The following is a 16,284-nucleotide window of genomic DNA, read 5'->3' on the forward strand; positions in this document are numbered from 1 at the left end:
AAATAAAACAATGTACAACTTTAGAGCCTATAACTCCACTCAGTCCTTTTTCTTGTTCAGCCAAACACTCAGACAAAGAAGTTTGTTTACATTTGCAGGAGATAATGCTGCCTACTTGTTCACAATGTCACCTGAAAGTGAGAAAAGGCATTCTCATTGCACTGTTGTAGCCAGCGTCGCAAGATATTTACATGCCAGATGTGCTAAAGATTCCTACGTCCCTTCATGCTTCAACTACCATTCCAGAGGACATGCATCCATGCTGATTATGGGTTCTGCTCGATAACAATTCAAAGCAGTGCGGACCGATGCACGTTCATTTTCATTATCTGAGTCATATGCCACCAGCAGAAGGTTGATTTTCTTTTTTGGTAGTTTGGGTTCTGTAGTTTCTGCATCGGAATGTTGCTCTTTCAAGACTTCTGAAAGCATGCTCTGCACCTCATCCTTCTCAGATTTGAGAAGGCACTTCCAATTCTTAAACCTTGGGTTGAGTGTTGTAGCTATCTTTAGAAATGTCACATTGGTACCTTCTTTGAGTTTTGTCAGATCTGCAGCAAAAGTGTTCTTAAAATGAACAACATGTGCTGACTCATCATCTGAGACTACTGTAACATGAAATATATGGGAGAATGTGAATGAAATAGAGCTGGAGACATACAATTTTCCCCCAAGCAGTTCAGTCACAAATTTAATTAACACATTTTTTTTTAAACGAGTGTCATCAGCATGGAAGCATGTCCTCTGGAATGGTAGCCAAAGCATGAAGGGGCATATGAATGTTTAGCATATCTGGTATGTAAATACCTTGCAATGCCGGCTACAAAAGTCCCATGCAAATGCCTATTCTCATTTCTGGTGACATTTTAAATAAGAAGTGGGCAGCATTATCTCCTGTAAATGTAAACAAACTTGTTTGTCTTAGTGATTGGCTGAACAAGAAGTAGTACTGAGTGGTCTTGTAGGCTCTGAAGTTCTGTATTTTTTTGTGTTTGAGTGCAGTTACCAAAGAAAAAAAAAATCTACATTTGTAAGCTGCACTTTCACGATAAAGAGATTATACTACAGTACTTGTATGAAGTGAATTGAAAAATACTGTTTCTTTTGTTTGTCATTTTTACAGTGCAAATATTTGTAATAAAAATAATATAAAGTGAGCAGCATACACTTTGTATTCTGTGTTGTAATTGAAATCAATATTTGAAAATGTAGAAAAACATCCAAATATTTAATACATTTGAATTCGTATTCTATTGTTTAAGAATGCGATTAACACTGTGATTAATTGCAGTTAATTTTTTGAGTTAATCGCTTGAGTTAACTGCAATTAATTGACAGCCCTAATTTAAACTGAAAACAAAGGGGCTTAACTATGATGTAGTAGTGTCTACATAGGGTGTTACTGTGCTGCAAGCTGATGCACTCAAATTCTGGACTGCTACATAGTGACTTGCCATGAATAAAAGCCCTCAGAGTGAATGATCATTCACCATGAATAAGAGTGGCAGAATCTGGCCCCTACCAGTATATTTTTCGATTTTTTTTTCTTGACAGCAGCTCAACTTTCATATAAGATGATGGATGGAAATGAGGACTCTGTCGAAGACCATCTCACTGCTTATGCAATTCAGCTTAGTATTCAAGAATCAATTGAAGCCAGTCAACCAACATCTTCCCATTACCATGAAAGGTACTTTAGTAAGTCAGAAAGCACATACATGTGATGAGAATATAACAAATTCTTTCAGTGTTCTGGACAGTTGAAATTAATTTTTTTTATGTTATCCTAGCATTTTAATTTTAGTTTAGCTATTTGTGTTTGTGTTTACAGCCAGGCACTCTATGAAGACATGACTGAATACAGCAAACCAAAATATAACTGTCTTCATTAGTTACATGCTAGTAAATAATCCTCTCTTTGAAGAAAATGGATGATGTACTCTCTGGGTATGTGTGACGGGTTGCCCCCACCCTCCGGGATGCCACCTGATGTACTGGGGTACCACTAAGCCCTCCTGTTCCATTCTGGGCTCCCTTACACTGTGCTGCTGAGTCAGGCCCTCAAGCAGCACACACAGAGGTAGGGACACACCCAGCTGCAGAAAGACACAGACACTGAAATAAGCACTGCATGGGTAGGCGTCAGCTAGGGAATTGCCCAGTACTCAAGTGCACACCCCCACTGAATTGTAATTCCAAAATTGTATTGTCTTATGCTGCATAGAGGATAATACAGCGTAAGATCATGAAATCCGCCCCCTCCCTCAATGTGGAGGAAGATATGCACAGCTTCCCCGCCCCCCCATTCCCAGTTGTGAATTCCGCAAACTGGTTTTAGAGACAACAAAAACAAGTTTGTTGACTACAAAGGATAGATTTTAAGTGATTATAGGGGATAGCAAACAGATCAAGCCGATTACCCAGCAAATAAAACAAAAATGCAATATAAGCTTAAGATACTAAAAAAACTGGTTACAAGTAGTAGTTTCTCACCCTAAATGTTGTTTTAGGTAGATTGCAGAGGTTCTTGCGGGCAAGCTGCTCTTGCTTGCAGCTTAAAACTCCAGGTATTTCTTTCACAGGCCAGACACCTTCCCAGCCTGGGCTCAGTCCTTCTCCCTGCCTCTCCTTTTGTCTTTGTTTCTTAGATGTTCACAGTAGTCATCCTGGGCAGGGATTCAGTGAAGAACGAACACTGATTATGTCCGTCCCTTGCCTTAAATAGGTTTTACATATGGCGGGAATCCTTTGTTTTCCAGTGTGGTTCCCTCCACCCCACCCTGCAGTGGAAAAATACTGGTATTCTATCATGGAGTCCAGTACGATGATCACATGACCCTGCAGTGTTGAAGCAGCCATGATTCAAAGGCCGTTTGTAGCATCTCAGGAAGGTGGGAGATTAGCATCTTCAAAGACCTATATTTCTCCCTAATGGTCCATTGACTTGTCCCCAGCTAGCCAGCCAGACTGATTGCATTCTATCTGGTGGGCATTCCCTGGTTGCAAATACTTTTATAGTACAGATGTATAGTCACTATTCCTAACTTTAGATACAAAAATGATACATGCATACAAATAGGATAATCATATTCAGCAAATCATAACCTTTCCAATGATTTCTTTCCTTATCTTGCACAAAACATATAGTTATGCTATAATCATATTATAACAATATTTCTATGAAGAATATGTGGTGTAGGGTCACAGTATGTCTACACTGCAATGTAAGCCCAGGGTTAGTAGAACTTGAGTTAGCAGACCCTGAGTTTGTTAACCTAGTGCTTGAGCATCTACACTCATTTGAAGCACCAGGTTAGGAATTGTTGAACCGTGGGTTCCAACCTGGGGCTCCAGTATCTACATTGCATTATGCAGGTCCAAGTCTGACCACCCATATCCCAGACTTCCTAATGCCCTCTCAAAATGTGACTGCTCTAGCCCTTTGTTTGTGGTGCAAGCATGGGAAAACTGTACTGTCCACCAAACTTGTCTGTCCAGAGGACAAAGTCAGTCAGCCGTGGGATTGTGGAATACTTGTGGCGGACTCCCACAGCACAAGTCCCGTAGTGCTGAGTCTACACTGCAAAACAATAGGTCTTGAACCCTGGGTGACTCAGGCCATATCTACACTTACCGGGGATTGAGGCATCTGTGATCGATGCAGCAGGGTTCAATTTAGTGGGTCTAGTGAAGACCCCCTAAATCAACCACAGAGCGCTCTCCAGTTGACTCCACCGGACCGAGAGGAGTAATGTAAATTGACGGGAGAGCATCTCCCGTTGACGCAGCACGGTGTAGACACTGCTGTAAGTCGACCTAAACTATGTCGACTCCAGCTACATTATTCACGTCACTTGGAGTAGCGTAACTTGTCTACCGACTTACCCCGGTAGACAAGACCTGAGGCTCAGACCTTCCACCCCGCTGGGGTCCTGGGTCTGGGCCCGGATTAATGCAGTGTGTGTGTGTGTATGTATGTAGATGGAAGGGGGTTTAGGCTTGAGCCTGAGTTCAAACCCTGGGATTACATTACAATGTAGACATACCCTAAGTATTCTGTAGTTATAACCACATTTAAAAGGTTTTCTGGGGAGAATTCTGGCCAGCATGCAGAAAATGGTGTAGCAGCCACACTGACATGTATATTCTGTAAAAGAAACTTTAGGTCTTGATGGAGCACAGATTTATGCATATGATTAACTTTATGGATGTGAGTAGTCCCATTGATTTCAGGGTTGTCTCCTTAATGTGCATTTGGAATCTAGAGCTAAGAAGCTCAAGGCAAAATACGTGTCTGTGTTGGCAGGAAGAAAAGGAAGAGCTCTGTGCAAGGACTATTGGCTGCAAAGGGAGAAAACCTCCCGTCACTGTAGTGAGTGTCTACTCTACACTGAAGCGCTATAATGCTGTAGCTGCACCACTGTAGTGGTTTAAGTGTAGACATAACCTAATTTTTCCCAATTTCCATCTCAGCTATCCCTTTATATTGAGCTGTAAATCAGTGAAACCCTTGGACTTTGGGTTAAAAGCATGAAACGTAATGTGGTAATACAATGGTACATGCTGATCTCTTTTCCAATAGGAAATCCCCAACAGAACATTCCTGCTGGCAATAAAAGGAACTAATCTTTACTGTCCGTAATGTCAATCTAAAATCCATCTTTTTTATACTTGTATATTTCCAATATCACTTATTTTCTTTTAAAAAACCCAGCATATTAGGAGTGTCTAGAATATAGTATATATATTTAGTTTTAGCAGTACAGTTTTATTTGTTTTTAAATTGTGAAAAACAAAATAATTGAGTTTTGCATTAAAGATATGGTTAGTATTTTTAAAATCATTAATATATATTAGCATAGATTGTTTTCTGTTTGAGTCAACTGCCCTCAGATATGACATGTAGATAGCATTTCTGTTGTAGATGTTGAATAAAATTTTCAAAAGCGCTTAAATGATTTAGGAGCCTACAGGTCCCATGGGCTTTCAATGAGACTTTGGTTTCTAAGTACATACATCACTTTTGAAAATTGGTCTTCATTTTCTGAGTCACTAAGATGCTTTTGAAAATGTTACCTGTTAGCTACCTCTACTGATGAAACAAAACTTGGCTTTAATGGGAGTTGTATGGCAAAAACCGCAACATACGTTTCTGATCACTATAAATTGAAGGACTTTTCATAAAATGCTGTACAGTATTTGAAAATAAAGGCAAAGGCAGATAAGTGTTAATCGCTCAATTCAATTTATGACTTTGATCCTATAATGGGATCAATGGAACCCTGAGAAAGTAAGGGGCCACATGTGGTTCCTATTTCCTATTGCAAGATCAGAGCCTATTTCTTCACTGAAGCCTGTCAAACAGTGCCACTGTCCATTTCCATTTATGATTTGGCTGATTCCTACTATTATACTGTTGTCATATTATCTCAGGGTGCTGGCAGCCACTGGCACTTTTACCACTGTATCACACAGATCTGCTCTGAATAGGTTTAAATGACATTGTTAAAAATGTTGGCAACTGTCTTTATACATTGGAACTGTATTATGTTAGCTGCAGAGGGAAACTTCAGAAAAAAGGCTAGCTAGACACAACCAAACAGACCTATTACTGGCCTGAGGCAGAGCCTAGGCAATGAGTTGCGGGGCATATAGAGGTCATGTGCCACCCCCAGATTTGCTGCTTGACTTGTACTGAGCATGCTCACATGGACTAAGCAGGCTCAGTAACACTGCTGAAGCCAGCTGCCCCCACTTCTACAATTGGCAGGTCCAGGTCATCTTTGGCCTGAAGCCTGGGGTTCAGAATCTGTTCAAATTCTTATCCTGTATCTAACATTCCTGAGTACTCTGTCAGGTCACATAGTGAATCAGAATTTGTAACTGAGGTGATATAAACGTAAAGTTGAAAGCCAGTGGAAACAGGTGATTAAAACCACTAAAAATTGTGCTTTAATGTAATGTATCTATATTGTGTATACTTGATATCTTTTGTCATCCCTTCAACAGATTTGTACCACCCAGTGATCAAAATAGGAAACTTATAGCAGCCATAAGAGAAGGTACAAATATTGAAATAAAATATTCACTGTGCAAAGCACTGAGCTTGTCCTATTTTTTTCCAGATATGCACTATTTTTTGTTTCAGGCCAAGTATTTGATCTTCAGAACTATGTGAAACATAAATATGCTTTGGATGAAGCTGATGAAAGAGGTTGGTTCCCACTTCATGAGGCTGCAGCTCAGCCAATTCAGCAAATACTTGAAATCATTCTGGATGGTGAGTGAGCTCAAGACACCCCACAGGGCTATGAGATTGGAAAGATACAAGACAAGGAGCAATAAATAGACAAACACAAGAATAGAATCAATAACTGCAAAAATGTATGAGAAAACCCTCCATTGTTGCATGGCTTGGTCAGTCACATGTGCCAAATTCTCTGCTGGTGTAAATTGGCACAGCTCTGTTGTCTTCAGTGAAGCTCCACCTATGTACACCAGCAGAGAGGTTGGTCCGTTTTGAATGACTTTGTTCAGAAAACTACAGTTATTCAGAGAAGAGCTGCATGATCTAATCACTGGCTACAATAGTCAACCATTGTGGCAGGACTAACTAGTAAGTCAAAGTTGAAAATAGTTGTAAATTCATTTTCATGCAGATATTTATCAACATGGCATTTATGTTATGTCCTAGATGCCTGTCATTTTAATTTTGTGTTTTGTTTTCTACTTTCTGAACTCTAGCATCTTATAAATCAATGTGGGAATACAAAACATGTGATGGAGAAACACCGTTAACTTTGGCAGCAAAAGCTGGTTTTGTGGAAAATGTAAGAACGTTATTGGAAAAGGGTGTTTGGCCTAATACCACAAACAATAAAGGAGAAACTCCTCTTCTCATTGGTAATTGCTTCCTTTCTATGAATTAAGCCAACGTGAATAGCAGTTTTCAGTGTTCTAAACTATTCTATCCAGTTCCTGCATTCCCCAAAGCCAACCATAACAAGGGGATCTGGGGCCTGCTCCTGCAAACGCTTGTTCATGTGACTAGTCCTTACTCACTTGACTATCCCAGTTGGCTAAAATGCTTAGTTGCTGTTCAGTTTTTAGAAGGAAAATAAAAGTGGATTATACTGCCACCAAATAACGTTAATTTTGCTTGATTAAGTTTTCAGGTTAATTGTTGACTTTCTGGTCCCTATGGGTATGTCTACACTGCAGTGTAAGCCCAGCATTCGAACTCAAGTTCAAGTCTAACGCCCCTTCCATCTACACACAAATTGTGCTAATACAGGGCTCAGACTCAGGGTCCCAGGACCCCACAGGGGTGGAGGGTCTGAGCCTGAGTCAAGCTGGGATTCAGGTTCAGGCCCTGTTGCTTTGCAATGTAGATGTTGCCCCACTGGATTCATGCTCTGGGAGTCTGCAAAAAGTATTTCACAATCCCACGAGCCAACTTTCTTTGTCCTCTAGACAGACAAGTTTGATGAACAGTCAAGTTTTCCCATGCTTGGACCACGAACAAAGGGCTACAGGGGCCACATTTTGAGAGGGTGCTTGGAAGTCTGGGATATGGATGGTAGGATTTAGCCCTGCATAATGTAGTGTAGAAACTGAAGCCCCAGATTGGGACCCAGGGTTCAATTCCTAACCTGGGATTACAAATGACTACAGGCACTCAAGCCTTAGGTTAACAAATCCGGAGTCTGCTAACTCAAATTCCACTAATCCTGCAGTGTAGACATAGGAGTCTGATCCCTCACTCTTGAAATCTGTGAGAGCTTTGCTGTTGACTGAAGTGGGTGCAGGAGGAGACCCTGCATGATGTTATAGGGGCATGTTTCAGAAGTGGTCATGTTAAATTAATTACTGTGGGAAGAAACCTATGTCCTTAGAGTTAAACATCAGACAAAAGGTAGGTGAAAATAAATGAAAGAAATATATTCTTACCTTTCACCAAGAGACTGCCAAGGCATCTTGGGGAATTTCTACTCATGCTGTATGAGCAACTGAGGGGTTAAATTTACTAACACTGAGTTTGTGCCGAACATTTTAAAAGCACCTTTCTATAATAGAGATGAGAGATTTATATCTCAGAGAGGCAACATTTGTCTCCCTGCATAAAGTAATTTCTATTCTTTGTTTCACAAGAATTACAAAAGTAACCTTTATAGTTTTTCCATCTATTCTCCTGAGAGAAAACTAGGTATGGACCCCAAACTTTGAATAGATGGTATTCCAATATTCCATCTTTTCTCTTTCTCTCCTGCTACTGCTTCAGCAAATCAGAGCATTTTGTCAGACTGATTCTAGCACCAAACTCCCACCTATGAGTCACAACACACACTCAGTTGGGTGGGCTCGCTGGCTTACAGCTCCAGAGTGAATCTGAGATGCAATCAGACTCTGATCAAATGATTTCTGTAATGTGCATCCCGAGTTGCCTTGAAGATTTGGGGCAGACATCACAAATTCTAATGCACCTAGGAGAACATTCTTATACAGATTGCAAGGACTTGACCAAAAGATGGATTTGCTTTCTGCAACTAGTATGTTGTTTAACAGAACACAGAGGTTGTCCCACATTTAAAAAAAAAAGTTACACCTGGAAGTTCTACTGCTTTGTTTTTCTGGAGAAATATTTTAAACCACATTTTATTTTTGTTGTTACATTTGATTACATAGAACTTTTCTTTTTAAATTTTTTATAGGAATTTAGTGCATATGAAAGATGCAGGGTTGATGTTCCTGGAAACTAAGTTCCTTTCCTTATGTACAGACTAGACACCGCACAGGCAGTAGCAGCTGAAGTTTTTTTTCCTACACTGCCTTGCCAATGTGCCTTATCCCTGAAACAGAGGGACAAACATCTGTAGGTGGAAGTAGAGAGTTCATTTTCTGTATGTGTTTAGTTACCCAAAGTCCTTTGAAGTCAACGGAAAGACTCCCATTGACTTCACTGGGCTTTAGATCAGGCCTCAGGAGCAAGATTTTTAAAGGTATTTAGGTGCCTAGAGATGCAGATAGGCACCTAATGGGATTTTCAGAAGCACCTGATGTCATTCTGTGTGACAATCTACACATTAAAATGCTATTATGGGGATCTCCGCTCACCACATGTGAGGCCTCCTGGTGGCCACTCTGGGGATTAGCTCTTCCAGCCCAATGTCCTTGCGATTCCTCAGCTCCTTGTCTCTCTCAGTCTGCAAACCCTCTCTTGCTCCAGGAGTAGCAGCTTCTTCTTTGTGACTCTACCCTCCAGCCAGGTCACTATAGTGTTTCCCCTTCCAGGAATATTGGAATATCAACACCTTGCTCGCCATCCCAGGCAATCCTTAAATCCACTGCCCTGGATGGGCCACTCACTCAGTGAATCAAACACGTGGCCTCAGAAAGCCTCCAAGTTCACTGCCCAAGTTGTGCCACTCACTCAGTAGCTGGGAGGGGAAGCTAGGTCCACCCTCTACTCTGGATTCCAGTCCAGGGCCCTATCTCCAGCAGCAAAGATCCAGACAACCACATTGTCCCGTCACTTGGAAGGCTTCCTACCTCATCTTCTCCACCCCTCTAGCCAAATCTTTTCCTCTGGGACTACTAGACAAATCTTTCCTCTGGGGGGTCTAAATCGGTGTCTCTCCCTTATCCCAAGAAGAGAGCCTGCAGCCCTCTTCCCCCCAGCCCTCTTTTTGCTACCAGCTCCCTGGTTTTATAGAAACCCCACCTGTTCCTGCACAGGTGAACTTCCCTTAATTAGGGCTTGCCTCTCATATTGCCTAAATATTCCCCAGTTTGCAGTCTTATAAGTTAATTGGCCCATATGGCCTAAATTGACCCCTTCAGAACTAATATGGGGGAGTATACCCCATCAGAGGTGCCTAATTACCTTTAAAAATCTGGCCTCATGTGACCACTCAAGGCACAAGTAATGGTCAGTAGTCCAAGTGAAGGTTTAACTAGAGGCTACACAACTTTTAATGAAATCTTGGATGTTTTACAAATAGTTGTTTATGCCTGTGTGTGGCCTACTGGAGAATATATAGATAATGGAATTTTATTATTGTTACCGGCTGACTTTGTCAGGAGTAATTGGGTATTTTCACTTTCAGAAAGAATTTGTGGAAAATGGCATGCAACTAAATTACTAAGTAATAACTCAGTTCAAAGCAGGATTATTCTTTTGGAAAGTTTTCTGCTGATATATTTAAATGAGCTTTACCCTATATTAGTAATTTAAGTGCACCAGCTTCCAGCTCTTGTTGAAAATGAAAGTACTCAAGGTCTTAGGAAGAAAATCAATCTGTAAAATTAATACAGTTCCCACATCATACATACCAAAATACAATGATCAGACTTATTAAAACATTACCTTTGATGGGTACTAACTTTTATCAATTTTAATCACAAAGAATACCCAATGAAGCAATTAATGTATTAAAATTTTAAGGCCTGAGCCACAAAGGGATCTGTAAAAGTTTCTTTAGATTTATTGCTTTATATTTCTCCAGTTCTTTCCAGTAATTGCAAATCCATAGAACTGTTAAGATAAGATTATTAGCCATTGCTGTCTGATGAATACCAGGAAGAGTAAACTCCTACTAGAATTGAAGGAAAAGGATTTTTTTTTCTTCCCCACTAAATTTTCTCTCCTGGATATTTCTGTTTATGATTTCCTGATAAGTCGAGTTTTTTGCCCATGTAGTTTTCTTACTAAGAGGCTGTTGTCATTTGGAATTGAGCCTGTGGGAGTGGAGGGTGCTTTGCACCTTACAGTTCAATCCTAGTCACACTGAAATCAGTGAGAGCATCATCAAGCACATACCACTCAATATAAATTGCAATTGACAAATGCTTTTAATTTAACTTAATTACTCCTGCATTAACTGTACAGGCGAGCTGTAGATTAGAGGACTCTTTAGTTGGGTACATAAAACTCCATTGAAGTCAAAGTAACTATGAATAGCATTATCACACAACAGAGATCAGCTGAAACTAAGTAATCAAAAAGAATGTTTTTTGAGGGGGAAGCTTGTGTATTTATTCAAACATTTATGATGGGTTATTACTGCTGAAGCCTTGAAGTTTCACAGAATATTGAATATTTGTCCAAAAATTCTGGGTCAGATCATGCTATCCATTGAAAGAAAAAATCTCATTGAAATCAATGGAAGTGCCATTATAGGTTAAAGATATACTACCAAACTCATACAGAATGTGCAAGTCAAAACAAGGCACAAAAGACTATAGAACCAGATGAAAATAAAGGTAGAAATATTACTGTTGAATGTTAAAATCTGACCTGGGTTGATCTGGGTAGAAAAATGTTCATGAACAGAAAACTATCCCCTAGACAGGTAACTTGTTGTAGTCTTGAGCTGCATAGTTATCCATGAAAATTTCGCAGTTGGATCCTCAAAAGGGCAGAATTTGGCCTTTAAGTGTAACATATGTCAGTGATATCTTGGCTAGCAACAACCAGTGAACATCAGTTTAGGCATTAGAATTAGAAGCTGACTTAATAAGTGCGATACAGCTGGAACACGGGGAGAACATTGAAGAGTTTGCTGTAGCATGAAAAGTAAAGGGCTGTATTCATGACAAAAGGTGGTGCAGGTTATACACTGGATCCAAGTTGGAAAGAAGAATGGGTGTTCATGTTAAGTAGCAAATTTATATCAACATAGTGTTCAGTGGAAGGCCAATCTTACAAGCCTGGCATATGTGGAACACTGATAGAAATCTTTGGGAGAGCCACACATGAAGAACAAAGCCCTGAGAATGTACCTTACTTGCCAAGAGGGAAGGAAAAGTGGCATGGCTGCAACAGCAACTAACTGGATGGAGTGAAATAAAGCAGTACCCTTCTGTTTTTGCTTTTACCCTTTTGTTTGTTGCTTTTCTTGCAATACTCCTGCTTCTGTAGCCTCAGAACATAAATTTTGCATACACGCTGAATGTCAATCTGTGCTGGTTGCACTATTTTACCATTTGCATCCAAGTACAATGATTGCCTGACCAGCTTACACCCAGCATGTAACTTATACTACCCTTTACTTGCCAGTGTATTTGGTCCACAGACTTCCAGGACAGAGGTCTGAATTTGGCCCACATGGATGACCTGCTTTATTTTCTCCAAACACTGAAAAAAATGTAAGCCTCACAATTCATCTTTCAGCATGTGTAACGAGATCCCTTTTGGCGTCTTTTTTTCTTCTGTTTCCATATTTTCAAGCTGTGAGACAGGGTTCTTATGAAATGGTATTGACTCTGATTAAATACAACTGTCGTATCCACCAGCCATGTGTAAAACGTTGGTCAGCAATGCATGAAGCTGCAAAACAAGGCTGCAAGGAGATTGTTTCTCTGCTTCTGAAGAATGGAGGAAATGTGCACCTGAAAGATGGTTATGGGGTAACACCATTAGGAGTTGCTGCTGAATATGGACACTGTGATGTGCTGGAGCATCTTATTCATAAAGGTATGTAGGCAGGTAAAGATTTGTGCTTCAGCAACTGCATACATATTGTCTAGTTACCAGGGCATATATGAGATCACATATATTTGATCACATTAAAAGGAAGGTAAGTGATCTTACACTGTATTTAAATAAATAAATATTGAAGATCACAGTGAGCTAGAGAGCAACTTTGGTCTAAAAAAATCTATTTTAATTTTAGCTTGTTTGGGGTGCTCCATTTGATTTTCTCTTTTTTCGTCTTGGTTCCAAGCATAATTCATTGCTGGGGTTATTTATTATGTGATCACGGGGGAGACAGGAAGGGCATGTCCACACTGCAATAAAAATCCCACGGCAGCGAGTCTCAGAGCCTGGGTCATCTTACTCGGGCTTACACTACAGGGCTAAAAATAGCAGTGTAAATGTTCGGGCTTGGGCTGGAGCCCAGCTCTGAAACCCAGCAAAAGGCGAGGGTCTCAGAGCCCAAATGTCTACACTGCTATTTTTAGCCCTGGAGCGCAAGCCCAAGACAGTTGACCCAGGCTCTGAGGCTCACTGCTGCAGATTTCTTATTGCAGTGTAGACATACCCCAAGAGGCAACTGATAACCAGAAAATGATTTTAAAGCTATTCCATGACTTTCCATGAGTGGAAACCAATGCTTGACACCATAGAAAGTCAGGAATGCTGGATTTCAATGGGTAGATAGCATTAATTTCTAGCCTCAGTAAACTGTGAGTCTTTCAAGTGTGTTGCTTCGCCCCTCTTTCTGAAGCCGCAATCTCTCCCTCCCCTTTCTGTCACATCATTTAAGATCTCTGTATTTGTTTCCCTATCTTTTAAACAGGGACAATGTTCCTTTAAGATCTATGGGTGAAAGTGCTATAAAAGTGCTAAACACTATTGTTAATTTGTATTCTAGTGCCATAGTATGGGAAATGTTTTACAGACAGGTGTGAAGACAACATACTTACCCTGAAGCACTCACAATCTAAATGGATAGCTTTCCAGTGAAAGATCAGGGATGTGACTAAAAGAGGTGTGCTTGTACAATGAAATTGAACAGGCACGTCGTTAGTTCCACAATTTTTGTTTGAATAGTTTGAAAAATGAGTCACGTTTTCTGTTCAGTCACCTGGCCAGTTAACACACAAGAAAGACTAAAGGACAGGTCTACACTAAAATGTTATGTCAGGGGTGCCGAACCTACGGCCCCCGGGCCGTACATGGCCTACTAGAGTATTTAATAAGGCCCGATGCCTGCTTCAACACAATATACTAATGGCCAATTCATTAGCGTTTTGTCATCATGTTGACATCATTTTAGTTTACACGTGTGTAAATAGACAATACTGAACATAGAAACAACCTATCTAAATACCTGTGGAACAAGCTGAACTTAAAATATAAATCAATACAGGTGACATTAAATGTTAGTAAAACATGTAGAATCTGCTTGGCCCACACGAGGTTGTGCTTAGGTTTATAGTGGCCCTCCTGTGTAATAAGGTTGAGCACCACTGAGCGAGGTCAATTCAGCAACGTTACTCAGGGGTATGAAAAATCCTGAGTGAGGTAATTAAACTGACGTAAGCCAGTGTAAATGATATTAGGTCAGTGGAAGAATTCTTTCACCTCTGCCTCTCGGGGAGGTGAATTAACTACAGGAAAGGGAGAACCACTCCCGTCACTGTAGTGAGTGTCTGCCCTACACTGAAGCGCTATAATGCTGTAGCTGCACCACTGTAGTGGTTTAAGTGTAGACATAACCTAATTTTTCCCAATTTCCATCTCCCCTATCCCTTTATATTGAGCTGTAAATCAGTGAAACCCTTGGACTTTGGGTTAAAAGCATGAAACGTAATGTGGTAATACAATGGTACATGCTGATCTCTTTTCCAATAGGAAATCCCTAATAGAACGTTCCTGCTGGCAACAAAAGGAACTAATCTTCACTGTCCATAATGTCAATCTAAAATCCATCTTTTTTATACTTGTATATTTCTAATGTCACTTATTTTCTTTTAAAAAACCGAGCATATTAGGAGTGTCTAGAATATAGTATTCAAACGCATCTACATATATCCTCCTTTACACATAGGCATAGTTCGATCACAGATAAATATGTTGTAAATGCTAGGAGAGATAACAGTTGAAAGTGTATCCCAGAAACAAAAAAGAATTACATGACATCCATGAGTGTTTTATAGAGGTACTTTTCTACCAACACCGAGCAATTTTCACCTGTGCACAGCAGCAATATACTTGCATACTCAGGTGTTCATTTATTACTTATATTAAGCTATATTTAATATTTTAAGCTTCATACTATCTAGTTTCCCAATACCAACGTAACAGAGTGCTGTTGTAATGTGTTTAAGGTTTCTGTTAGAGTTCATATCATTGTCAGAATTCCATGTTTAGAGCAATGATTGAAGTTTGTTAGTTGCAGACTTAAAGAACAGTCTTTTACAGTTATTGCTCTGGCATGCAATTAAATTACTGATCTACATAGCAGCTTCCATCAGGGCTTTACAGTTCAGTACATTTAGCATTGGCTTTATGTTATTTACACTGCTCTCTGCAAGCTGTTTCATGCGTAGAGTGTATCAATTTGTAGCACACATTAATTCCTAGCTGTACTTAGAAATTATATAGCACTTTATATTTTCAAAGCACTGTACAAATGTATCCCAAACTTGGCACTCCACAGTGCCTTCCATCCTGACTTCTCTCTCTTTTCAGAGTCCCTATCATCTGAATGGGTAGTGTCAACCCTTCCATATGGTCCTGAAATATGTCCACTTTGGCAGGCAGCATGCATAATGTAGTGTATTAGTGCAGTATTGGAATTATTCTCCAAAGTGCTTGACTATTTATTTTACACTTATATAGTGCTTTATAGCAGTGTTTCTCAAACTTGGGATGCCGCTTGTTCAGGGAAAGCCCCTGGCAGGCCGGGCCGCTTTGTTTACCTGCCGTGTCCGCAGGTTCAGCCGATCATGGCTCCCACTGGCTGCGGTTCGCTGTGCCCGGCCAATGGGGGGCTGCAGGAAGTGGCGCGGGCTGAGGGACATACTGGCCACCATTTCCCGCAGCCCCCATTGACCGGGCACAGCGAACCGCAGTCAGTGGGAGCCGCGATCGGCTGAACCTGCAGACGTGGCAGGTAAACAAACCGGCCTGGGCCACCAGTGACTTTCCCTGAAGAAGCGGCGTCCCAAGGGTTGGGAAACACTGCTTTATAGTATCGAAGCACTGAACAGACATCCTTATCACATGCCTGTGAGGTAAGTAGGTAAATATGACCCCATTTTATAGGTGTGGTAATAGACACAAGGGTGAGACAATAGCAGAATATAGATTAGAACTCAGGAGCTGCTTGCTTCCATCCCTAAAATCAGTCCACTAAATCACACTGCTCTACAAAATTGGCTGTTGCTTGGGTTCATTCACAGACTTCAGCTGTTTTGGTCAGAAGGAATTAAACTTTGTCTTTAAAGGATTGAGCCATACAAACTGTGGAGAACTAGGAAATATTTGTATTTTCTATAAATATCATATGCCCTTCAGGGTACCTGGGTGATATTACCCTCCCTGAATACACAGAGTTAGATGAAAAGGGATTGGTTACAAAACTAGGCAGGAAGGATAAAACAATGGATAAGGATAAGGAGCTTCCTCTCAAACACAATAGCCAGGTTTATAGCTATGAAGAGGGATAAAATAAATAATAATTTGTTCTGGAGAAGCTCCTGATGTGTCACTGCACACTGCCACTGACTGAAGTCTCCCTGAGGGAAACTTGTGCAGGTGCCAAGCCAACTTGG

General features: G+C 40.5%; 1 protein-coding gene across 1 annotated transcript in view; it reads left to right on the forward strand.

Moving 5' to 3' along the window:
- Positions 1–16,284, forward strand: part of ASB15 (ankyrin repeat and SOCS box containing 15) — a 33,839-nt gene that overhangs the window by 6,725 nt on the left and 10,830 nt on the right. Inside the window, exons 2-6 of the mRNA XM_077807838.1 lie at positions 1,555–1,690; positions 6,010–6,062; positions 6,149–6,280; positions 6,745–6,903; positions 12,230–12,475. Coding sequence (XP_077663964.1) covers positions 1,555–1,690; positions 6,010–6,062; positions 6,149–6,280; positions 6,745–6,903; positions 12,230–12,475 — 726 coding nt within the window. The remainder of the gene's footprint in view (positions 1–1,554; positions 1,691–6,009; positions 6,063–6,148; positions 6,281–6,744; positions 6,904–12,229; positions 12,476–16,284) is intronic.

This window comes from Eretmochelys imbricata, chromosome 1, assembly GCF_965152235.1.
Source record: "Eretmochelys imbricata isolate rEreImb1 chromosome 1, rEreImb1.hap1, whole genome shotgun sequence".
Taxonomy (NCBI): domain Eukaryota; kingdom Metazoa; phylum Chordata; order Testudines; family Cheloniidae; genus Eretmochelys; species Eretmochelys imbricata.